General features: G+C 40.5%; 1 protein-coding gene across 1 annotated transcript in view; it reads left to right on the forward strand.

Annotated features, from left to right (window-relative positions):
* Positions 1–25,723, forward strand: part of LOC122551068 (neurobeachin) — a 991,558-nt gene that overhangs the window by 224,105 nt on the left and 741,730 nt on the right. Inside the window, exons 20-23 of the mRNA XM_087988254.1 lie at positions 7,649–7,772; positions 9,042–9,234; positions 16,150–17,157; positions 22,393–22,610. Coding sequence (XP_087844380.1) covers positions 7,649–7,772; positions 9,042–9,234; positions 16,150–17,157; positions 22,393–22,610 — 1,543 coding nt within the window. The remainder of the gene's footprint in view (positions 1–7,648; positions 7,773–9,041; positions 9,235–16,149; positions 17,158–22,392; positions 22,611–25,723) is intronic.

Consider the following 25,723-nt stretch of genomic DNA (forward strand, 5'->3'; position numbering starts at 1 on the left):
TGCCTCACAAACCTTATTGAATTCTTTGAGAAGGTGACTAAGGAGGTGGACAAGGGGAAAGCAGTAGATGTGGTGTATATGGATTTTAGTAAGGCGTTTGATAAGATTCCCCATGGTAGACTACTGCAAAAAATATGGAGGTATGGCATTGAGGGTGAGTTGGAGGTTTGGATTAGGAGTTGGCTGGCTGGAAGAAGACAGAGGGTAGTAGTGGATGGCAAAGGTTCATCTTGGAGTGCTGTCACTAGCAGTGATCCGCAAGGATCTGTTTTGGGACCATTGCTGTTTGTCATTTTTATAAATGACCTGGAGGAGGGGTTAGAAGCTTGTGTGAGCAAGTTTGCGGATGATACGAAAGTCGGAGGAGTTGTTGACAGTGAGGAAGGATGTGGCAGGTTACAGCGGGATATAGATAAGCTGCAGAACTGGGCAGAAAGGTGGCAAATGGAGTTCAATGTAGCTAAGTGTGAGGTGATTCACTTTGGTAAGAGTAATAAAAAGATGGGGTACTGGGCTAACGGTCGGATACTTGGTAGTGTGGATGAGCAGAGGGATCTTGGTGTCCATGTACACAGATCTCTGAAAGTTGCCACCCAGGTAAATAGTGCGGTGAAGAAGGCATATGGCGTACTGGCTTTTATTGGTAGAGGAATTGAGTTCCGGAGTACTGAGGTCATGTTGCAGTTGTATAAGACTCTGGTGCGGCCACATCTGGAGTATTGTGTGCAGTTTTGGTCGCCATACTATAGGAAGGATGTGGAGGCACTGGAACGGGTGCAGAGGAGGTTTACCAGGATGTTGCCTGGTATGGTAGAAAGATCGTATGAGGAAAGGCTGAGGCACTTGGGGTTGTTTTCATTGGAGAAAAGAAGGTTTAGGGGTGACTTGATAGAGGTGTATAAGATGATTAGGGGTTTAGATAGGGTCGACAGTGAGAATCTTTTTCCACGTATGGAGTCAGCTATTACAAGGGGGCATAGCTTTAAATTAAGGGGTGGTAGGTATAGGACAGATGTTAGGGGTAGGTTCTTTACTCAGCGAGTCGTGAGTTCATGGAATGCCCTGCCAGTAGCAGTGGTGGACTCTCCCTCATTATGGGCATTTAAGCGGGCATTGGATAGGCATATGGAGGATAGTGGGCTGGTGTAGGTTAGGTGGGCTTGGATCGGCGCAACATCGAGGGCCGAAGGGCCTGTACTGCGCTGTATTCTTCTATGTTCTATGTTCTAATTTGTCTTTAATAAATTCATACCACCTTTTCTGAATAGATCCACGTTTATTTAAGTGACATTAATTTTGTCCTGGACTATCATTTTCAATTAATTTTAACAAGCGAAGTCCACAAGGATATGGTGGTGCATTACAAATAAAGCCAAAAAAGAGTTAATTAATAATTGATTGAAACAATGCAGTGGGTGAAAGCTTTGGAATTTGCATCACACCAAGAATTAACATGATAACTAGTGATACTAATTTGAAGATTTTCGTTGCAAATAAACTATACTGAAATAGGTAAACCTTCACTAGGACGGAAGCATCATGAAGCAATTCCATACAACAACTGTCATTATTTTATTAAGAACAACATTGTAGGGCACTTAAAATAAATCTGATGCTTAGGATCATTATAAGAAATTAACACTTGAGCACATGGGAATGTTCATGATTGGTAGGAAACTGTTGAGATACATACTGAAAATGTTATCATTAACTTTGAAATTTGGTGAGATCCTGAGGAAGGTGAGTACCAAGGAGTAAAATATGCTAAAGGAAATTCCACCGAGCTAAAAAAAAACTCGGAAATTGTACAAAAGTTTTTTTTTTGTTTTTGAATTTGATACAGTTCATTATTTTTACTAAAGAAAAATCACTGTCTTTGTCTATGGAGTTTATTACTTGTTCAAAAATAGCAGTGTCATCATTTTGTGCTATTTTTGGTGATTGGACAATGCTCCCAGAAACCCAATGTGGCCAATGCAATAACAATCAGTGGTAAATGGAATTCAATTTGGATATTTGTGAGGTGATGCACTTGAACAGGACAAACAAGGCAAGGGAACACATAATGGTAGGATTCTTTGAAGTACCGAGAATCGGAGGAACCTTGGTGAGCATGTACACTGGTCCCTTAAGATTTCAGGACAGGTGGATAAAATGGTTGAGAAGGCATATGGTATACTTGCCTTTATTAGTTAAGGTATATAGTTGAGGAGCCTATACTTGAATTGAATAAAAGATTTACTGCTAGTATTGCATGCATTTCTGTAACCTGCATTATAAGAGGGGTATAATTGCACTGGAGTGGGTGCAGAGAAGATGTGTCTGGGCTGGAGAGTTTGAGGAGAGATTAGACAGCCTGGGGTTGTTCTGCTTAAAGCAGAGAGATTACGAAGAATCATGATTGAGATGTATAAAACTATGAAGGGCAGAGATAAGGTCGAGAGGCAGGCATTTTTCCTCTTGATGGAAGAATTGATGATTGGGGGCATAAATTTACGGAAAAAGGCAGAACATTTAGAGAAGATGTGAGGAAAACCTTTTTCATTCAGAGGGTGGTGGGAATCTGGAACTCATTGCCTGTAAGGATGGTTGAGATAGAAAACTTCATAACATTTGAGAAGTATTTAGGTGTGTACTTATAATGCCAAGGCATACAAGGCTATGGGCCAAGTGCTGGAAAATAGGATTAGAAGTTTTGATCAGTGCAGGTGTGATGGCTGAAGGGCTTTTTTTATGCTGTAGATCTCTATGACTCGTACTTGATGCAAGTCTTCAATTGGCTTTTGAAAATGCACTTAATTTTATTCTGGCAGTTGTTATGACAAGTTTCTTCTGTCAGGAGAAAGAAGAGGAAAATGCAACATTGAAAGAGACCTCCTCAGAGAAGTAATTATACTCCAAACAGTTTATCGGCTAATGGACAATAAAATTGCAATAATCTGCAGGATAGTGCATGTGTAGGCTTTCCTTGTCTGAAGAGGCCATGTTAGAATATTGTTACTTTACAGAAGATGATCTGTAACAAGTAGCAGTTTTAGCAAATATTACCTGTTGCAGTTCTGAAGTATTTTCAGTCCAGCCCATTCAAGCTGAATTAACAGCATTACTTATTTTGCAGTTCATTCAGCACGTAGCTTGCAATTCTGGAGCATTAGGTTTGCTAGAGAATTATGTTCTTCATGGATCTTTGGATGCAGAATTGGGTTCTCTAATCAGCATAGAAATCCAGTGCGGCCTTTTCTGAACTCGTGTTACCTGTGGCTTCAGCAAAGCTGTCTTGTGAACAGCAAATGCTTCCACTCTGCTTCACACACCTGGAAACTGATCACTATTAGTAGTGTATAACGTATTTGTTCAATTTGCTGAAAGCTTCCATAATACTTTTAAAGTCATAAAGTCATACTGCACAGAAGAGGCCCTTCAGCCCATTAGCACCAACCCATCTACACTAATCTTACTTTCCAGCACTTTGCCCATAACCTTGTATGTTATGACATTGCAAGTACTCATCCAAGTACTTTTTAAAGATTGAGGTTTCCTGCCTCTACTACCCTCACAGGAAGTGCATTCCAGATTCCTGCCATCCTCTGGGTGAAAACATTTTTTCTCAAATCCCCTCTAAATCTTCTGACTTTCACTTAAAAATTATGCTCCCCTAACCTTGTTAGTGACCCTTAAACTAAGGGAAGCTGCTGCTTCTTTCCACCCTTTCCATATCCTTCGTAATCCTATATACTCAAATCAGGAGCCCCTTCAGTCTTATCTGTTGTAAAGAAAACAACCCAAGCCTATCCAGTCTGTCGTCTTAGCTAAAATGCTTCAACCCAGGAAATATCCTGATGAATCTCCAGTGCAATCACATCCTTTTGTATAGTGTGGTGACCAGAACTACACACTGTGCTGCAGTTGTGGCCTAATCAAAATTTTGCACTGCTTTTAACATAACCTCCTATGCCATGACTGATAAAGGCAATTGTCCCGTTTGCCACCTTAACGACGCTATTAACCTTTTGTGCCAGCTTCAGCGTTCTGTGGACAAGGACCCCAGGATCCTTTTGTTTCTCTGAGCTTACTAAGTGTCCTACATTAATTGCGTCCTCTCTCCCTCTTTTAACTTTTTCCAAAGTACATCGCCTCACACTTATCAGGGTTAAATTCCAACTGCCACTGACCAACATAGATATATGATCCTGTAACCTGAGATCTTCCCGCTCACCATTAACCACCCGGCCAATCTTTGTGTCATCTGTAAACTTATCAATCCCCTTCACGTTCCCATCTTTTTCATTTAAATGTATCACAATCAATAAGGGACCCTGTGGTACACCACTGGACGTCAGACTCCAGTCGAGTAAGCAGCCTTCTCCTAGCCTTCTCTCTGTCTCAGAATCGTAGAGATGTACAGCACGGAAACAGACACTTCGGTCCAACATGTCCATGCTGACCAGATATCCCAGCCTAATCTAGTCCTATTTGCCAGCACTTGGCCTGTATTCCTCTAAACCCATCCTATTCATATACCCATCCAGATGCCTTTTACATGTTGCAATTGTACCAACCTTCACTGCTCTGGCAGCTCTTTGCATACACGCACCACCCTCTGCAAGAAAATGTCGCCCCTTAGGTCCCTTTTATATCTTTCCCTTCTCACCCTAAACCTCTGCCCTCTAGTTCTGGACTCCCCCACCCCAGGGAAAATACTTTGTCTACTTATCTTATCCATGCTCCTCATGATTTATAAACCTCTATAAGGTCACCCCTGAGCCTCCAACATCCAGGGAAAACAGCCTCAGCCTATTCAGCCTCTTGCTAAAGCACAAGTCCTCTAACTCTTGCACCATCCTTGTAAATCTTTTCTGAACCCTTTCAAATTTCACAACATCCTTCCAATGCGAAGAAGACCAGAAGTGCACACAATATTCCAAAAGTGGCGTAACCAGTGTCCTGTGCAGTCTCCTACCACTAAGCCAGTTTTTGATCCGACTTGCTAAGTTACCATAGATTTGACGTGCTTTTACCTTCTGAGGAAGAGTCACTGGACCCTAAACATAAACTCTGATTTCTCTCTACAGATGCTCCTGAGCTTTTCCAGCAATTTCTATTTTTGTCTCTGCCTTTACCAACTCAGTTTCCCATATGGCCCTTATCAAAGGCTTTGTTGAAACTGTGTTAACTGCACTACCCTCACCTACACACCTTTCCCAAATATTGAATCAAATTGCTTAAGCGTGATCTCCCTCTGACAGAATCGTGCTGACTGCCCTGATCCAACCTTAATTGTGCTCTTATAGATTTTCTCCAATAGATTCCCTACCACTGATGTGGGACTCATTGGTCTGTAATTCCCTGGTTTATATCTACTACCCTTTAAAAGTGCAACCACACTACCTGTTCTTTGGTCCTTTGGCAACTCCTCTGTGGCCAGAGAGGAATTAAAAATTTGAGTGGGAGCCCTTGTAATTTCCTCCCCAATCTCCCACAGCCTGGGATGCAGCTCATCCAGACATGTAAATTTGTCCACTTTTAAGACTGCTAAAATCTTCAATACGTCCTTATTCCCTAAGTCAGCCTGCTCAAGAACCTCACGTTCCTTCTGCCTAAATTCTGTACTACCATCGTCCTTGACCCAAGTTTTATATTGTGGAAATCCTTCATCTCTCTAATCATTTCCCCAGCATAGTAACATAGAGATGTCCCTTATATACTAGGCTGCTGATTCTTCAACCACCCTGATTATTGGTGTCTTTAGGTAATGGTTCTGCTGCATGTGAGTATTTGGTGGCTTTCTGCAGAAAAACTTTCAAAATAATGTCTATATGGTATTGGTTTGTTGTGTCTTTCGTCATTCTTGTTCTAAGTATGATGGAACTGATAGTGTACTGTTGATGTCGCTGAACTAGTAATTCAGAGGTCTAATTTAATGCTGTGGGGACATAGGATTTGAATCTATGATAGGAACTAGTGGAATTGAGATTCAATTAATAAATCTCAAATATAAAACTACTAATAATGCTCAGGAAATCTATTGTTCGTTTCGAAACCCCATTCAGTTTACTTTAGGTTTGGAGATCTGCTATTCTTATCTGATCTGGCATTCATGTCACCAATGGTCATGTGATTTTAACTCTGTTCTCTTGAAATGGCCTAGCAAGCCATTTAGGTGGAACGGCAATTAGGGATGGGCAGTGAATGATCACCTGTGAAAGAATGAAAAATAAATGGGGATTCTGGAAAAGGATTTTCAGCATAATAAAAAAAGTGAATGCTAATGTCATAGGGTGTTGAGAAAAACAGCGTGGTCCAAAATAGATTTTTGGCAGCAACCCATTGAAGAGTATCTTAGATGAACAATCACTGTTGTACGCTTTAGCAGTCAATCCATTATCAACATCTCGGTCCTTCAATTCTCAAATGGTATTCATGTTGAATAATATTAGTGTTTTCCACCACTACAGGAATGCACCTCTGTGAATAAGATTTTAAAAAAGGATTACCAGAATGTCTACACCCAAGTTTTCATCCTTGTGTAAAGTCCTGGTGCTCGACTTGTCTATATTAGTGTTTCTGTAGGTGCTTCCCCAGTGGCTGCAACAGGACTAGTTACAAGCGCAGCTTTAACAACCATTAAAAGTGCCAACTTGTCTGCAACAATTTACTCGTACAGACTGGCATAGCTGGCTTTCTGTCATCAGGATCTCCCTGGCATCCTTGTACATGATGTACTGTTGGATGTCTAACTTAAATTGCATGACTATCTTTAATATCAGATTATGGTTCAGCAGTCCAACGGATCTTTGGTAGGACAAACTGTAGAACCTTCATGATTTGACTGAACTGCCTAGTTATTGAGTTGTCTTGGCTGTAGGAGGTGATAGCTGAGAAGGCAATATTATTACTTTGCCACATAGACCTACAGGGAAAGTCTAACTGCAGTATCTATTACAATGACTATTTGCTTCATGGATGACTAAAATGTTCATGCTATGAATTGACATTGGACATTTGGTAGTAGGCTTCACCATATTATTGCAGTATTATCCAAGTCCAGATGGCCCAATATATTCAGAAAAATCTAGTGCACAGAAATAATCTAAAATCTATATCTTTGCACCTTCGAGCAAACCATAGGATGTTTCCTGGGCTGTTCTTTTCACTCACATCTGTTGCTGTTTGTTTGTGCTTAGTGAATCACTCCATGCAAAAGCCTGTGGTTCACTATCAATTTGACATCAGATGTTAATTTCTCTGCTGTATGTGAGATACGTGTCAATGTATCTTCAAAAGAGCTTCACTACAAACGTTTGGGCTCCCTGGTGAAGTTGTGCTTCGAGCTCCTCTGAAATATTGCTCTTTCTATTATTGATAAGTGTACTACTTCAATATCGTTGTTGGCTGGTTATAAGTAGTGTCCCTCAAGCTGTTGCACCGTCCCAATCACTGAATTGTGTAAAGAGTGCCTGTTCAACCATGGCATCTCAGAATTCCAAGAAAGAATATCTGGCCTCAAATAGTACAGGACACACACTGAGTCTTTCCAGTGTGCTGAAGCTCTGCCCATTGCTTACCGGATTTATGTTATATGTGAAAATCACTGACAGCTTATTTATGTATGTAATTTTATGTCTAACTTGCTATATATTTTTTATAGTGATTCTTAAGGTAGTTGCCACATTGTTGAAAAATTCTACACCAAGCAATGAGCTGATGGAAGTTAGACGTCTGTTTTTATCAGATATGATAAAATTATTCAGTAACAGTCGGGAAAACAGAAGGTATGTTGACATGGACTAATTTATGCTTGTTGTTATATCTCTACATATATTGTTTGTGTTTTAATCCCTAGCATGCCTGCTGAGCAGATCCATTTTGTTGAGCTTGTCTAGTGAAAGCTTTGTGTGCATATGTTCTTTCAAGTATCTCCTGTTGGAACGAATTATCGTATTTGTTCTGTGCTTATATTTTTATTTACAGTTCTCCATATTTATTGAACTATATTTTTTATATCCTTTCACTTTTATGTTTGATTACTTTCATTGTTTGATTCCCCACTCATCTTTATTCACTTAGAACTGTTTGGTCATGTGAAGTTTAAATGCTGACGTATTAAATGTGTCCTCCCATACATGTGTTTCTGTGCATATCTAGTACAAATTTCGAGTGAAACTTTGAAAACTAACTCTTAAAATTAGTAAGATCCAAGGAATGCAGGTTCTGAGAACATGGGACATTTTGATTGTGACATTTGATTTTAAGTTAAAACATGAAGTAAATCTTTGGTTTATGCATGCTTATTTTTGTCATGGACTTGACTTCCTCAACCAAAAATCTCCTATTGTCCTGTCTTCAGCAAATCAAGTCACTCTGAATACTTCTCTCCATTGATGAACCATATTATTTTTAATGACTCAATTATATGCCCCTATCCTCTATACAAGAGGACTTGGAGTTTTCAAAGCCTATCTTCAGGTCGATTATTTATGATCCCTTATTTATGACTTATCCTTGCTGTAGAAATCAGAGTTACCCAGCAAAAGTTTTCCAGTTGTGGAATCACATCTGAGTTGGACTTAATGTTGCAGGTTTTGCAAGTAAAGTTTGGATAACCCTGAGTGTGCAAAGAATTACACTGACAACCAGTTTAGGATTGTCACATTTACATTGTGGTGAATTTGCTAGTACTGAAAGCTACATATATTAATAGACACAGCTTGTTTCTTTGGAAAAATGTGTACATTACTGTTTCAACTTAACTGTAGGCAGCTACATGCTGGTTCATTTCTCAGGGCAGTACTTTGACCAATCTGAGTCAAACTGCCTTGTTTTTAAATTTAAACAAAGTCTGATTATCAACTGTGAATCATCATTAACAGGTGTACTCTCCATAGCAACGCTTCTACCAACCAGCGTCCACTTGTAACCAGTCAGCATGCTTCTTTCATATAAAGTTTATCTTCCAGTGAGAAACACAAATGATGTTGTTAGAACTAATGTTAGGATCTATTTAACATATGCACATTTCTACCATTATGTATTCTTTTCAGGTGCCTCTTGCAGTGTTCAGTCTGGCAAGACTGGATGTTCTCGCTTGGATATATAAATCCTAAATGCACAGATGAACAGAAAATAACAGAGATGGTGTACAACATTTTCCGTATTCTCCTATATCATGCAATTAAGTATGAATGGGGAGGCTGGCGTGTTTGGGTCGATACCCTCTCAATAGCACATTCGAAGGTAGGATTTGTTAATAAATGCAACTTCATTATATTGACACGAGTTATGTACAAAAGCACATGTTCAAATTCTGCCTTAAAGTGCATTGTTAGTATAACAAAGAGCCTTATTCTTTGTACTGTAGTCATAAAAATTGAGGGTTGGTTCGCTCAGTTGGCGGGATGACTAGTTTGTGATGCAGACTCCAACAGCATGCATCCAGTTCCTGCACCGGCTGAGATTACCACGAAGGATACTCCTCCTCAATTCTGACCCTCAAGTTAAACTACCATCAGCCATCTCTTTCTAAATAAGAGAGCACAGCTCTATAGTCTGGTAAAACTATAGAAACATTTTACAATAGTAGTGTCAATGGAATAATGGATCATGAAATCTTTTTTGGCATATGAGCAGTAATTTCTTTCCAAAATGTTTTAAAGTAGTTCAGCTGACTATATACCAATAAATATTTTATGGACTGAGGAAGACTATAATGGGAAATGTGCAGTTCATTGTCACCCTCTTCTGGTAAATTATAAAAATTGCAATTCAGCAGTCTGTCACTTGGGCAATTTCCTAATTGTGTTGCCTATTAAACATTTGATTGAAATGGAAATTAGCTTTATTATTTTGACAATATTTTAATCCTTAATCATTTTCTGTACTATTTTAAAATAAAAAATTCTTAATCAAAATTATTTAAAAGAAATTCTCTTGTATTTTTGGCTGAGATTGTCTAGCTACTACAGTTGCAATTGCATCCTGGATTGCATAATGCTATTTTTCACTATTATGTTTGAATTAGAGTCAGGGCGATTGAATTCACCGCAAAAGATCCTCCAGTCCATTGAGTCTGTGCTGGTCAAAAACGGTGACTTAACTGTTCTAATCCCATTTTTTTCAGCACTTAGCCCAAGGCCTTGTATGCCTTGGCATCGCAAGTGCCTGTGTGAATAGTTTTAAAATTTATTAGGGTATCTGTCTCTACCACCCGGTCACGCAGTGTGTTCCAGATACCCAACACCATCTGGATGTAAAGATTTTCCCCCAGATTCTCTCCAAACCTTCTGTCCCTTATCTTAAATCCGTGCCCCCTGGTCATTTGTCCCTTATAATTTTATACATTTCAATTATGTCGGCCATCAACCCTCACCCCAAACTCAGTGTCCTCTGCTCCCAAGAAAACAATTCCAGTCTATTCAATCTCTTTTCATAACTAAAACTTTCTAACCCAAGCAAATGTTAAATCTCATCTGCATCCTGTCCAATGCAATTACAACTGTCTGAAAATCTAGAATCTAGAAGTGAGCAAATACTCTAGTTATGACCTAACCCAACGTTTTGTATGGTATCAGCATAACCTCCTTGCTCTTGAACTTTCTGTTTTGGCTAATGAAAGCATGTATTCCATATGTCGTCTTAACCACGTTATCTACTTGTCCTGCTAACTTAAGGGAGTGGTGTACATAAAAAGAAAGGCCCCTCTGATCCTCAGTGCTTCCCAGGGTCCGACTGTTTATGTATTCCCTTGCCCTGTTTGTCCTCTGCAAGTGCATCACCATACACTTATACAGATTGAATTTCATTTTCCATTGATCAGCCTATCTACATTTTTATATAATCCAAGACTGTGTTCGCTACTTACCACCTGACTAATTTTCATATCATTCACGAACCTACTGATCAACTGCCTATGTTCACGTCTAAATCATTTCTTTTATAACTCAAAAGGCAAAGGCTCCAACACCTTGCCTGCCGTACCCCACTGGACACAGGTTTCCCTCAACCATAGCGTATATAGAGAATAGAATGTAGAGAAGTACAGTACAGAAACAGGCCCTTGAGTCCATTGTATCTGCACCACCATGATGCCATTCTAAACTAATCCCATCTGCCTGCACGTGAGGCTATAATCCTGTGTTTATTGCCCCTCGGCCAATTCTGGATTCAGTTAGTCAAATTTCCTTGGATTCCATAAGCGCTCACATTTGCTGTCAGTCTCCCAAAAACCTTGCTAAATCCATGTAGACTACATCAAATGCATTGCTCTCATCTACACATCTGTTCACCTAATCAATCAATTTAGTCAGACATGACGTCCTCTTAAAAAAAACATGTTGGCTGTTCTTGATTAATCCCTACCTATCCAGATTAATTCTTTCCTGTGAATTGTTTCCAATAGGTTCCCCACCACTGAGTTTTGACTTGACTTGACTGACTGACTGGCCTGTAATTTTCTGATTTATCTGTTCATGTAATAGTAATTGTAGTCTCATACATAAGAGCTAATACTATTTTATACATGCCAAGATTCCATTTCTTGCATTGCTCTCCACTCAGCAAGACTTGTTCAGAATACAGTACTAAATCTATTATTAACATGCAATGTAAACACCAATCCCTCTAACAGCCTCCATCTTGATCTCTCAGAGGAAATGATTAACCATAAAATGCTGAAGGACATATGCTGCCATATCAGTACAATTATGGCTTGCTTTAGATCCCGATTAATGTATTAGTTTCATGCACCAGATATATTGGTTTATAAGTATTGTCTGCTTGTGTTGTTTTGTCATAGTTATCAAACCATTATTCCAGAAATTGCCAAACATTTAAAACCTGTCATTTAAAAGTGAAGTATGGAAGATTTTGACCTTGTTAAAAAAAAAATTGCAAATTTCATATCAATTATTATGGTTCAAGTTAATTTTCTTCTCATAGAAACAGAAACTAAGAGCAGGAGGAAATCATTCAGCCCTTGGGAATCTATATTACTGTTCCATGGTTATGAAGTTGCTCGGCTTTGCAATTAATCAGCTGATTTTTAATTATGCATTTTCGCTTTCAGAAAAGTCTCAATATATGTTGAAATTTTCCCCACAAGTACAGGATCTCATGATGCTGATGATATAAAGATATAATGGCTGCTATGCTAACTAACTAAAGGGGAAGACTTATGGTGCAGTGGATAGCACCCCTGCCTCTTAGCAAGAAGCTCTGGGTTTGAGTCCCTCTTAGGGATTTGATGGCCAAGGGAGGTGCATTCATAATCCAGCCAAACTAGTTGAATATCAATTGGTAAATGCTTCTGATAAAGCCTTTGGCAGATAGTAAAAGTTATGGAGTCATCTGGTCAGCCATGTTTGATGCAGAGTGGTGTCCCTCAGGTTACAGCCTGTCACCAAGCTAGCACTTGAGTCTAAAATAATCAGAAAACAGACATAAGCACATGCTTTGACTGCCTCATCTGACATTAGGCAGGCACAATGAGTAGACAACTAAGTAGACGTACTGTACCAATTTTGAAACAAAATAGATTTGCTTTGGACTGAAGGCAAGCAAATCAAATTAGATTTGTCATTGAGCGTTTTGTAGAACAAGTACATTATCACTCAGTCCTAAATTTCAGTTCTACATTGATCTACATTCCTGATATATAAATTGGAAAATAAAATTATGGGCCCAGATTTTCTGCTGGTCAAACAGTTGTGATTCCAGGATGCATATGAATTGTGCACATAGACTCTGCAGAATCCTTATTGTCGCACGCACCAAGGGAATTGCCTGAGGAATTAAGTTTTTCACTGGGCTATTTTTCTACATCTGGAACCCTCTGAGATTCTTCATTTAAATTGGTGACTTTGGAAGCTTCTAATGAAATGAAGTAAAATAAGAACTCGGCAAAGTCAGATTCATTATTTGAAGTATGTAGTCAAACTCTTGAATACCTATTAAACTGATGCAATATGTAGCTCAGACACTTTCAACTAGATCTCTCCCAGTTTCTGAATTGATTCCCCCTCTTTCTCCCCCCCCCCCCCCCCCCCCCCAAAAAAAAACAACCACTGGACTGGACCAGACTCAACACTCAACCACGCCCACAACTGCCACACTCCACTTGACCTGAACCAACTCTGCTACCAGACTTGATCTGGCCCTGTACATGTCCATCCCCCATGACAAAGGCCTCCAAGCCCTCCATTACTTCCTCTCCCACTGACCCAAGCAGTACCCCTCCACCGACATACTCATTTAGTTGGCAGAACTGGTGTTCACCCTCAACAACTACTTCTTCGAATCCTACCACTTCCTTCAGACCAAAGGAGTAGCCATGGACACCTGCATGGGCCCCAGCTATGTCTGCCTCTTCGTGGGATATGTAGAACAGTCTATCTTCTGCAGTCATACTGGCACCATCCTCCACCATTTCCACCACTACATCGATGACCGTATCAGCGCAACCTCGTGCTCCCACGATGAGTTTGAACAGTTCATCAACTGCATGAACGCCTTCTACCCTGACCTTATGTTCACCTGGGCCATCTCTGACACCTCCCTCCCCTTTCTGAACCTCTCTGTCTCTGGTGACCGACTCAACATGGACATCTGTTTCAAACCCACCGATTCCCACAGCTACCTGGACTACGCCTCCTCCCATCACCCCTCTGTAAAATGGTGGTCCCTTGCTCCCAATTTCTCAGCCTCTGCTTTCTCTGCTCCCAGCAGGAGCAATTCCACTCCAAGACATTCCAGATGGCCTCCTATTTCAAGGACCGCAATTTCTCCTCCCACATGATCAACAATGCTCTCCAGTACATCTCTTCTACTTCATATAACTCCACCTTTGAACCCCATCCTTCCAACTGTAAAAATGATAGGAAACCTCCCTAGTCCTAACCGTCCACCCCACTAACTTCCAGATCCAGCGCATTACCCTCCGCTATTTCAGCCACCTACAATCAGATCCCAACACTAGAGATATATATCCCTCGCTACCACAACCTCCCCCACCCCCGCCCCCCCAAAAAAAATCTGCATTCTGCAGACACCATACCTTCCATGACTCCCTCTTAAGGTCCACGCTCCCATCAACATACCCTCCACACGCTGCACCTTCTCTTGCAGTTGCAAGAGGAGTAAAGCCTGCGACAACACCACCCCCCTCGTCCAAGGCCCCAAAGGATTTTTAACAACTGGCAGAGATTTTACTGCACATCCACCCACCTTATCTACTGTGCTCATTGCTCGCAATGTGGTCTCCTCTACTTTGAGGAGACAAATGCCAACTTGCTGAACGTTTCAGGGAACATCTCTAGGACATGCACCAAACAACCCCACTGCCATGTAGCCAACCACTTAAACTTCCCCTCCCACTCCACCAAGGATATGCAAGTCCTGGACCACCTCCATGCCAAATCCAAGCTATCTGATGACTGGAGGAAGAATGCCTAATCTTCTGCCTTGAAACCCTTAAATCACCTGGTATCAACCTCACTCGTTTTCAGATCTCTCTGTCCTCCTCCTTCTCTCCCTCCCCCACCCACCTCATCCCAGATCCAATCCTCCAACCTGGCACCACCTTCTTGACCTATCCTACATGTCCATCTTCCTTCCCACCTATCTGCTTCACCCTCCCCACTGACTGATCACAATCATCCCCTACCTACATCTTCCTATCGCCTTCCCAGCTTTTTTCACCTCTCAGCCCATCCTCCTATTTATCCCTCAGCACTCTGCCCCCACCATTCTTGATTGAAGGGCTTATTTCTGAAAAGTCAACTCTCCTGCTTCCTGAATGCTGCCAGACCTGTGCTTTTCCAGTGCCGTGCTTTTCCAGTGCCACACTTTTCTGACTTGGCGATGATCACCGGAATTGATCCAAATCTCATCTGTCACCCGACTCAAACTCCTACAACTGACACCCATTCATCTTGATCTATCTAAACAATGCATCACCTAAGACACCGATGTCTATCTTTCTTACCAAGTACCTATTAGCTACTCATCTGGCCCCCAACCCCTACTTATCTAGCATTCTAGTCCTGGCAAGCTAGTCCCTCCCCAGATGGCAATTTACTTATATTGTACAGTACCTATCTTGCAACCAACTCACCTTGTATCCTATTGTACACTGATCTGGCGCTGGCATTTTTTCCTCTCTGCAGCTGGCACCCTACCTATCTGGTATCCTACCTCTGTCACTATATCTCCTACCGAGCTGGTATCCAATCTCCTCCTTGTCTGCTACCCTGGCATAATTTCTCTTCCCCAGGAGGTATCCTTCTCATCTAGCATTCTACTTCTCTGGCATATAACTGTCAGGCACCCATGTAACTGGCACTGTCTCTCCTCTACCTATCTGGCACCCTATCCTCCCAGCTCACTTACCTTGTATAATTATGGTTTGACAGAAAATGTCCAAATTACTGTCAAGACCTTTAAATTTCAGAATATGGCAGCTGACTTCTGTGAAAATGGGACATGATTTATCTTCCTCTGAGATTTCTACACTCTGAAAGAACTAACAGAATTTTGTATTTCTGAGGGAGTCCTGAGTGGAATTACCTGTCAGAAATGCCAAGTACCCTCCTTCACTTTTTAAAAAAAAAAGTAAGATTGCCTCTCCTTGGAGAATTCAGTTCATGATTTCTAATGGTTTTGCACATAGATATACTTAAAAATTTTTTTTAGTAGTTTTTCTGTAACTGTAATTGGTATGTTTTTAATGTGAATGAAAGGATTTAACTGGTGTATGCTGTTGATGACTGGTAAAACCCACAATATTTTTAAGTTGGATTTGATTGTATTTTTGGAGAAAGTGACAACTGTAGATGCTGAACAGTCAGAATGGATAAAGAGTGGAGCTGTAAAAAGCACAGCAGATCACGTTTCATCAAAAGATAGAGGCAGTTGACGTTTCAGGTCGGAACCTTTCATCAGAACTGATGAAAGGTTCTGATCTGAAACATCAACTCCCCTACTCCCCTGATGCTGCTTGACCTGCTGTGCTTTCTTCTAGCTCCACTCTTTATCCACTTTAATTGTACTTTTATAGAGCCATAATGTGTGTTTTAAAACATCATTTAAATGATTTGGACATTGAGGAATCTATAAACTGCTGTTGATTGATTGCAACTAACATTACTGTTTCTGAAGGTCACCTATGAAGCTCATAAAGAATACCTAGCCAAGATGTATGAAGAGTATCAAAGGCAAGAGGAGGAGAACATCAAAAAAGGAAAAAAGGGTAGTGTCAGCACAATTTCTGGCCTTTCCTCTCAAACAATAGGATCCAAAGGAGGCGTAGAAGTCAGAGAAATTGAAGATGGTTCCCAGACTCAGAGCCCAGAGAGTGAAACTGACTACCCTGTCCACACCAATTCTAGAAATCTAGTTGAAGCAAGGGTATCCAGTAGTGGTGCAGACAGTTCAGACAGGCCAACAACAGGAGTACACGTGGAGGTTCATGATCTCTTAGTGGATATCAAAGCAGAGAAGGTTGATGCCACAGAGGTAAAACTTGATGATCTCGATCTGTCACCTGAGACACTGGTTGCAGAGAATTGTAATCTGGTTGAGGTAGAATCTCTTTTGGACAAGGTTTATACTTCTGCTGTGGAGAAACTACAGAACAATATTAACAGCACCTCCATTCCTCAACAAAGAGAACAGAGAGACAGTGGTCCCTTAATATCTCTGGTAGATGAAAAGGATAATGAACCTGTTAATAGCACATCATTTCTCTTCGATAAAGCAACAAACCATCAGGAAAAACTACTGGCTGAATTGCCAGCTGCTGACAATCTTTCAATTGCAAATGTGCCAGAGAACCAAATACATTCAAGTGCCAGTGATGACCTGGGACTGTTAGCTCATATGACCAGTAATTCAGATATTACAAGCCCAAAATCTATAATTGAGGATAAGGATTTCAAAATTACAACAAATTTGGAAGAAATGAGTATCCTGTCTGAATCAGAAGGAATTGCAAAAACAATGGAATACACTGAAATGATCGGCGCAACCATTGATTCAGAAATATCTTCAAAAAAGACTGTAGGTAATTTGGATGCTGCTAGCACAGTTTCTGATACTGACAGATCCGATGATGGCAAAGAGCCAGGGAAAGAAGTTAAAAAAATTCAAACCACCACCACAACTCAGGTAAGATTTAAAAAGATAGTATGCTTTGCTCATCTTGTTAATTATATTCTGCATTTGTAATAACTGCACAAATCAGAAATTAGTACTTTTCATTTGTCAGAAATGAGTGAACTGTACTTTTGTTCACATCTGTTTTTCATTTATACATTATGTTCTTCAATAATGCAGTTGTCTAATCTTTTGCCATGCAGGCAGCTGGGCCTAGTATGAGGTTAACAGTTTCATGACATCCAAAATTAAATTTGACAAGAACTGCAGAACAAAGCTTTTTAGTGTTTGAATTGCAGATACTGAAAGTGCATTCATGACTCGTCTTCTCCAATTCGAAACTTCTACGTTATAAGCTTCAGGAGGAGTCACAGATTACCTAACAAAGAAGTTGAGAAATCATAAACTTTTAGAGTAGTGAATAATTTATGTTTAAATATGCATAAGCTAAATAGACAGGAAAAGTATACCACCATGACAGACAAGTGATTTACTGATCCCAGGGAGAAAAAAGCAAATGCAGCTGATGTTTGCATCTGGAAGGAACGGTCTCTTTTCTGATGGTTAACAGCAGTCTTCTCCTTTTGTTCTTTACCTCCTTGAGTTGACCAAGGTATCGGAAAACTTTTAGTTTTGTGCCAGTCTTCAAGCATCCATTAATATGTCATTGCTGGGGGATAATTGTTGGCTCTACATCAACCAATTGCTGAGACTCTTCGAACCAATGACTACAGTAAAGGTATCTAAGTGCTAGGGTTGGCACCTTAATTGAATTGAATTAGCTTTATTGTCACATACTTAAATGAGTACAGTGAAAACTTAATAAGTGGCCACTTACGGCGCCATCTTAGTTACAAAGGTAGCTAGGTACAATCCTTAGTTACAGAGTAGGGAAATAAAGAAAACAAATAACATTACAGCTATACATTATATGACCATAGGTCAGAAAGGTGGTTAGCACTGTTGCCTCACAGCGCCAGAGACCCGGGTTCAATTCCCGCCTCAGGCGACCGACTGTGTGGAGTTTGCACATTCTTCCCGTGTCTGCGTGGGTTTCCTCCGGGTGCTCCGGTTTCCTCCCACAGTCCAAAAATGTGCAGGTCAGGTGAATTGGCCATGCTAAATTGCCCGTAGTGTTAGGTAAGGGGTAAATGTAGGGGTTATGGGTGGGTTGCGCTTCGGCGGGTCGGTGTGGACTTGTTGGGCCGAAGGGCCTGTTTCCACACTGTAAAGTAATCTATTCTAAAGAAAAAAGAAGCAAAGTTAAAAAGACAAGCATCACAATCCCTCTCCAAAGGCTCTCTGCAGCAGACCAATGCAAGGAGCCTCCACGTAGTCTGACCACTGGCTGCTACCATGCTCTGTGCTGTGCCACTGCAGAGGTGCACCTGCCACCCCTCCTCTGCATTGGGCAAACAGCATTCCCGCTCTGGCCTCTGGTCACTGGCGTCGCCACTCTGGCCGCTGGTTGCTGGTGTCTCCACTTTGGGGTGCTTGTTGCCAGCCTCTCTGCTTTGGAGCGCTGGTTGTTGATGTCCCTGCCCTGGCCACTGGTGTCTCCATTAACTGCTGACCCAGCTTCAAAGTCCAGGAGTTGGAGGCTAGGGCCAGGTGTCCAAGGCCAAGAGAAGAGCTGAGAGAGGGAGAAAAAAGAAAAAGAACGGGCAGAGTGTAGGAGCTCTAACTGGAGCATCCTATGCCACTGCCATCTTACTGGAATTCCTGTTACCTGTCCCACTGTCCATCACTTTAGCTCATGTCCAACTTTTGACAAGGGTCCTTTGTAAACCCTTACCAGACACACATAAAGACACTGGCATGTAGACATGAAATGCTTTGTACATGAATTGAATGGAACTGGGCACCATACAGTCATGTTTGGGGCCAGCGGTGTAGTGGTAATGTATCTGGCTTAGTAATTGAGAGAGCCAGGCAAATCCTCATGGGTTCATGAGTTCCACCATGACATCTGGTGGAAATTAAAAACAATTAATAATGATCTGGAACTATAAAGCTAGTCTGAGTAATGGTGCTATGAAGCCATCTTTTTTAAAAATAAAAATCAATTTTAGAGAAGAAAATTTGCCATCCTAACTCAGTTTATCTCCGATTTAAGATTAACAGCTTATTTAGCATCAACTGCCATTTCTGAACAAGAGTTCCAATGTGTGATCAGCAAATTTGGATATATGACTTTCTTTCCCATTGTTCAAGTTATTGAAGCAATTGATGATCATTGGGCCTGGGACATTGCCCTGTGGAACTATGACAGCGATATCCTAGACTAAAATAATTAGTCTCCAATGTTGTAACCAACTTCCTTTGTGTTATGAGAAAGTGAGTACTGCAGATGTTGGCGATCAGAGTAGAGTGTGTGGTGCTAGAAAACGCAGCATCCGAGGAGCTGGAGAATCGACGTTTCGGATATAAGTCCTTCATCAGGAATGAGGCTTGTAGGCTGGGGGTCTGAGAGATAAATGGGAGGGGGTAGGCCTGGGGGTAGGGTAGCTGGGAATATGATAGGTAGATGAAGGTGGGCAAGAACATGATAGGTCGGAGAGGAGGGTAGAGCAGATAGATAAGAAAAGCGAAGGACGGGTCAAGAAAGCAATGCTGAGTTGAGGCGTGGGACTGGGATAATGTTGGGGGAGGGGAACTGAGGAATTGGTAAAATCCACATTAATGCTGTGTGGTTGCAGGGTCCCAAGATGGAAGATAAGGTGTTCTTTCTCCAGGCGTCTGGTGATTAGGGTTTGTTGTTGGAGGAAGCCCAGGACCTACATGTCCTTGGCAGAGCGGGAGTTGAAGTGTTCAGATGGCAATGTCATCTCTGCTTTCTCAGGAAATGTCATCTCTGCTCTCTTAATGGTTTTGTGGTAGCATACTAAAGAATTGGTCTCAGCCTCTACTTCATAGAGACACATCCTTTACTAACCCGACCCAGGTCAAGTTCTGGTCCGTTCTTCCATTAAGATCAGCAGAGAAATTCTCAAATGTTGAACATTTCTATTACCTGGGAAGCTTCCATCTAAGGCTGATATTGATGCAGCAATTCAACATCACATCCAATCTGCAATGCTGCCTTTGAACTAAGGATGAGAGTCTTTAATAACTGTGACATCCTTGCTGATATCAAGATCCTTGTGTATAAAGTGGTCATCATCCTGACTCTTTGTCCACACTCCAAAGTCATATCAATGTATAGACATCACTTGAGAAGTACCATCAATGCATTTTGAATTGGGTGCCATATCAGCATGTTTGAAGCAGCCAATAGCACCAGAATCAAGGCCACGATTATCCGAAGCTAACTTCGTTTTGCTAGCCATGTGTTAAGCATGCCTGAATTCAGAGTGCAAAGCAAAACATCTTCACCCAGCTCAAGGAAGTCAATCAAATAAGAGGAGGATAAAGGAAACATTTCAAAGGCTTCCCTCAAGAAATGCAACAGCATGAGAGACACTCATTCAAAAGAAACCAACTTGAAGGAGACTTCTGAATTAAGAACAATGATTCTTCAAGAAAACCCATTGATAAGAGGAAGTACAGAAAAGGAACTGAAGAAATGAATGCCAACGATTTCAAGGCTAAGGACTACTACCACATCCTGGAAACACCTCTTAAATATGTGGTCAGAGATGCAGGTCGAGGATTGGGCTCATCAGCCATGCAACAACCCATAGAAACCATGACCAGCGATGTGGAATTTCCTTGGTGAATAATCATACTCATTAGCGAATGATTGCTGGCAATCATTGCTTAGGAATGCAAGGGGATCACGAATCAAAAAAAATTGGTATACTCTTGAGTAACTGTCTTAATATGCCCAAAACATACCAGTCTTCACATGAAAGTTGACAATGGTTATCACTACCTCACCACTTTTTCTATCAGTCATCGAGTCATAGAGATGTACAGCACGGAAACAGACCCTTTGGTCCAACTCGTCCATGCTAACCAGATATTCCAACCTAATCGAGTCCCGTTTGCCGACACTTGCCCCACATCCCTCTAAACCCTTCCTATTCAAGTACGGATCCAGATGCCTTTTAAATTTTGCACTTGTACTAGCCTCCACCACTTCCTCTGGCAGCTCATTCCATACATGCACCACCCTCTGTGTGGAAAAAGTTGCCCCTTAGGTCCCTTTTATATCTTTTCCCCCTCACCTTAAGCCAGAATTACACGCAATATTCCAAAAGTGGCCTCATCAACATCCTGTACAGCTGCAACATGACCTCCCTTTAGTTCTGGACTCCCCCACCCCAGGGAAAAGACCTTGTCTATTTATGCTATCTATGCCCCTCATGATTTTATAAACCTCTGAGGTCACCCCTTAGCCTCCGATGCTTCAGGGAAAACAGCCCCAGCCTATTCAGCCTCTCCCAATAGCTCAAATCCTTCAACCCTGGCAACATCCTTGTAAAGCCCTGATGAAGGGCTTTTGCCAGAAACGTCGACTCTCCTCCTTGGATGCTGCCTGACCTGCTGTGCTTTTCCAGCACCACACTCTCGACTCTAATCTCCAGCATCTGCAGTCCTCACTTTCACCTAACATCCTTGTAAATCTTTTCTGAACCCTTTCAAGTTTCCCAATATCCTTCTGACAGGATGGAGACCAGAATTACACGCAATATTCCAAAAGTGGCCTCATCAACGTCCTGTACAGCTGCAACATGACCTCCCAACTCCTATACGCAATGCTCTGACCAATAAAGGGAAGCATTCTTCTACATTGCTTGACTAACATCAATATTTGATGAGTAGAAGTTTCTCCCAATTAAATATGGCAACGTCTGAAGGAATTGTTTGGCCCTGTGTCACACAGACACACACACAGACACGCACACACGTTCGTACTCATATGGAACAAAAATCTTACTGATCTTCTTTCACTGTATTATCATCGACTTGCTGTGAGCAATGCTCCCTGGATATCGACTAACGCCATTACATATCTTTAGTATGCAAATCTGTGGACATGTGGATCATATTTTACCGGCTTGCCTTGAATTAATTTTCTATTGGATGTTTCAAATTTTTATAATTATTTTATTTACTATTATGAAATCTTTTATTCAATAATTTGCAGCTCTCCCCAGTCTTCAACATTTTTGTTCTAATATAATCTAAATTGAATTCATTTTTAAATTCAAAGTATATCTGTTTAAGCTTTCAAATCAGTTCTCCTGTTGTGGAAGATGTTGAAGATTCATTAAAATTAATTATATGATTTGTAATTTACAGTCCATTCAGGGGCGAGGAGGTGGGTTTCAAGAAAGAGACCTGCGTGTCGATCTGGGTTTCCGAGGGATGCCAATGACTGAGGAGCAGCGCCGACAGTTTAGTCCAGGACCACGAACTACCATGTTCCGGATCCCTGAATTTAAGTGGTCCCCCATGCATCAGCGTTTGCTGACAGATCTGCTTTTTGCTTTGGAAACCGATGTGCATGTTTGGCGGAGGTGATGAAACATTAGTATTTTCTGCAGATAATAATGTCTGTAGAATTTTATATAATGCTGTTGATATCCTTGATACATTGCAAAGTGCTACAGTTTAAAGTGCACAGTATTCTAGAGCAATACAGTAGCCTGTTTGGCCATGATATACATCAAATAAATGACTGACCATTTAAATTGTTCTTAAGGGTTGCTTGTCATAGGGAAAGCTTGGTGCTCTTTCTCTATCAAAGTATCTTTTATGTTTATTTGAAAGCCAAATAGAACCTCTGTTTAAGTCTCGTTTGAAAAATATTACTTCTGACAACACCGCAATCTCTCACTAAATTAGATACTCTACTGGGGCAAAAGTAATTGGAAACTTAAAAGTGCTTGTTAAATGGAGAAATTTTATGATTGGTTGTTTAAATATGTTTTATTAGGGTTAGTCAAGGAAAAGGAAGTAATCCTGTTTAATGATCTCCATGAGTGAAGTTTTAAACTGACATTTTACACTTCACTTTTTATTATAATGTATCACGTGTATTTGGAAAGAATTTAATAAAGGAATCAGCAGTACAGCACTTAAAGATTTTTAGTGAAAGTTGCCTTTATATTTACTTGAATTTCAAAACTGTCAATTAGATTTAAGAAATATGATCAGTCCTTAATTCTTGCAATAAAATCATTCTTCAGTGGGACTTGTCGAAGAGGTATTTTGATCTGTAAACTTGGTGACTAACAATATTTGACCTCATTCAAGTGGAGGGAATTCTCATCCACTAGTTTAAGAATAATTCTAATCAACCTGTTCAGAGATATTATTGCATATCAATGCAGCAGGTGGGACTTGAACCCATGCCTCCTGGCTGTCCCCCTCCAGTTCTATAAATTAGGCAACTGTGAGCTTGCTGCCCATCATTTAATGTCCATTTAAATCGGTTGATGGTAAACTGTGGACATTTTTTTAGATGCTTAATGCCAGATTTCAAAGCTGAGCAGTGCAAAATCAGACACATACCATTGTGGTTTTAACTGCTTTACAGAATTACTGAAAGGACTGAATGGTACAAAAATAGAGTATATAGGTGGGTAATATGAGAATGCAACTAATTTATCTGCTTACGTACAACATAACTCAGATCTTCCCACATTTGCACAGCTGAATGTTCTGTTATATTTTGTATGAACCTTTACTCATTTCCTTTACCAAATTTGTAATGGGTTATTCCATGTAAGCTTGCTGATCTGTGTAAGTTAGTTACTATATTTCCACAAATGACTCAATGTTTTCTGAAAATTGCGCAAAACAAAAGCTCAGATGAGTGCAATTTCTGATGTCTAAATGCAGGTTTAAACAATTGCATATTTCCAAATAACATGATTATTAACATCCTTTTCCTTACAATTTATATCTTTCAATAAGTTTAGGAAAACTTTTATTTGGATCCTAAGACTCTTTCAAAGCTTGAACTTGATATTTTTGAGTCTGAGAGCTGAACCTGCATTGTGAACCCAAACTGCATCTAATATCCGAGAACTTATACTGTATATTCAATTGTACTGAAACTTATTGACACATGAAAGTACCAAATTATGGTTGACAAAAGATAAATTGGTTCTTGTTAACTTGTCGAGTTGAGTTCAAAATTCCTGGAGGTTATGTGGAGACTGTACACTGCTTTAGTCTGACTTATCTTTGTCTGGTTAATCTTTGACTGGTTAATCTATAACTGTTTAGGACTTCTAAAGTGATGCCTAAAGAGGGGATTTCATATGTTTTGGATTGTTGGTTGTCTGGCATATTTACAAACCTGTTTAATATTTAAGTGATTAATAATCTCAAAAAAAGCTATTGAGAGACTCAGTGAGATAGACATTCTGTTTTCCAATTTAGAATGTACACTGCTCATTGGGGCAAATTTACTCGCCACGTACCAGGTTGCATGTTAGCAATCTATAATCAGATGGTAACTATATTCCACAGAAAGGGCTGACTGTTTAGGTTCCATCATTGAGCCAGGCTAGATGGTCAAGTCTCAACAATTCCCTTACAATGATTCCATCTGCCATGAAGTATTGGCTTTATCCTAGTCTTTGATTGCCAGGCATTGATCTTGAAACCCCTTGCCTAATGTCATTAGCTAACACTTTCAATTATAAAAGATGACATCAGGGACTGTTGACCAGCAGTCCGTTCACCATAAAATATGTGATTGTATTCCCTTGTGACCACAGCTTAGACAGGCAAATATCCTCTTGAATAATTGTTACATTAGTTAGAAGTACATAGCATGGTCATTTTTAGCAAGGAATGTATCACGTTCATGATGGGAAGCAAGCTCTGTATTTATTAAGTGGCTTTTAATATCTCTGGCTTTTGTGAAACACCTAATTGCAACCTCAGCCATTTGCTGATCAGCTATATAATCAAAATATGTCTTTAGTTTGGTGGTTGCACCTTCAAAGACGGGTCAGGGACAGAATCCACAGAGACCAGTGCTGCTTCTGGTCTGGGTTCATGTTCAGCAACCCCAGCAACCCCAGCGGAATCACAGTGGGCTCCAGAGAGTCATATGCCCAGGCTAATGAGTCTTGATGTATGCTCCTGTCCTGGGCCCCAAACACAGGACTGCTTGCAATGAACCCATTCTAAAAAATCCAAGTTAAATCTGCTTGTCACCAATCCAGTTGGTATAACACCCTCATTCAAAAAGGGAAAGGTGCAAAAATAAAGTAACACTGTAGCTGTTGGCTTAACATCTGTCGTTGGGAAATGTGAGAGTCCATTTTAAAGGAGGTAAAAGCAAAGCATTTAAAAAATATCTAATATAATTAAGCAGAACTAACCTAGTTTAATGAAGGGGAAATCATGTCTGACAAATTTATTCGGATTCTTTGAGGTCGCAGCACATGGGATAGATAGAGAGGAACCAGTAAATGTCATATATTTGAATTCACAAAAGCATAAGATAAAGTACAGCACACAAGGTACTTCCTAAAATAAGTACCATCATGTTGGGAAGTATATTAGTCTGGAATAGAGAATTGACTAACGAATAGAAGACAAAGTTGGGATAAAAGGGTCATTTTCAGGATCTCAACCTATAGCTAATGAAGTGTGACAGGGATTAATG

The sequence above is a fragment of the Chiloscyllium plagiosum genome, unplaced genomic scaffold, assembly GCF_037043375.1.
Source record: "Chiloscyllium plagiosum isolate Xiang-an unplaced genomic scaffold, Cpla_swu_hap1 HiC_scaffold_6, whole genome shotgun sequence".
Taxonomy (NCBI): Eukaryota; Metazoa; Chordata; class Chondrichthyes; order Orectolobiformes; family Hemiscylliidae; genus Chiloscyllium; species Chiloscyllium plagiosum.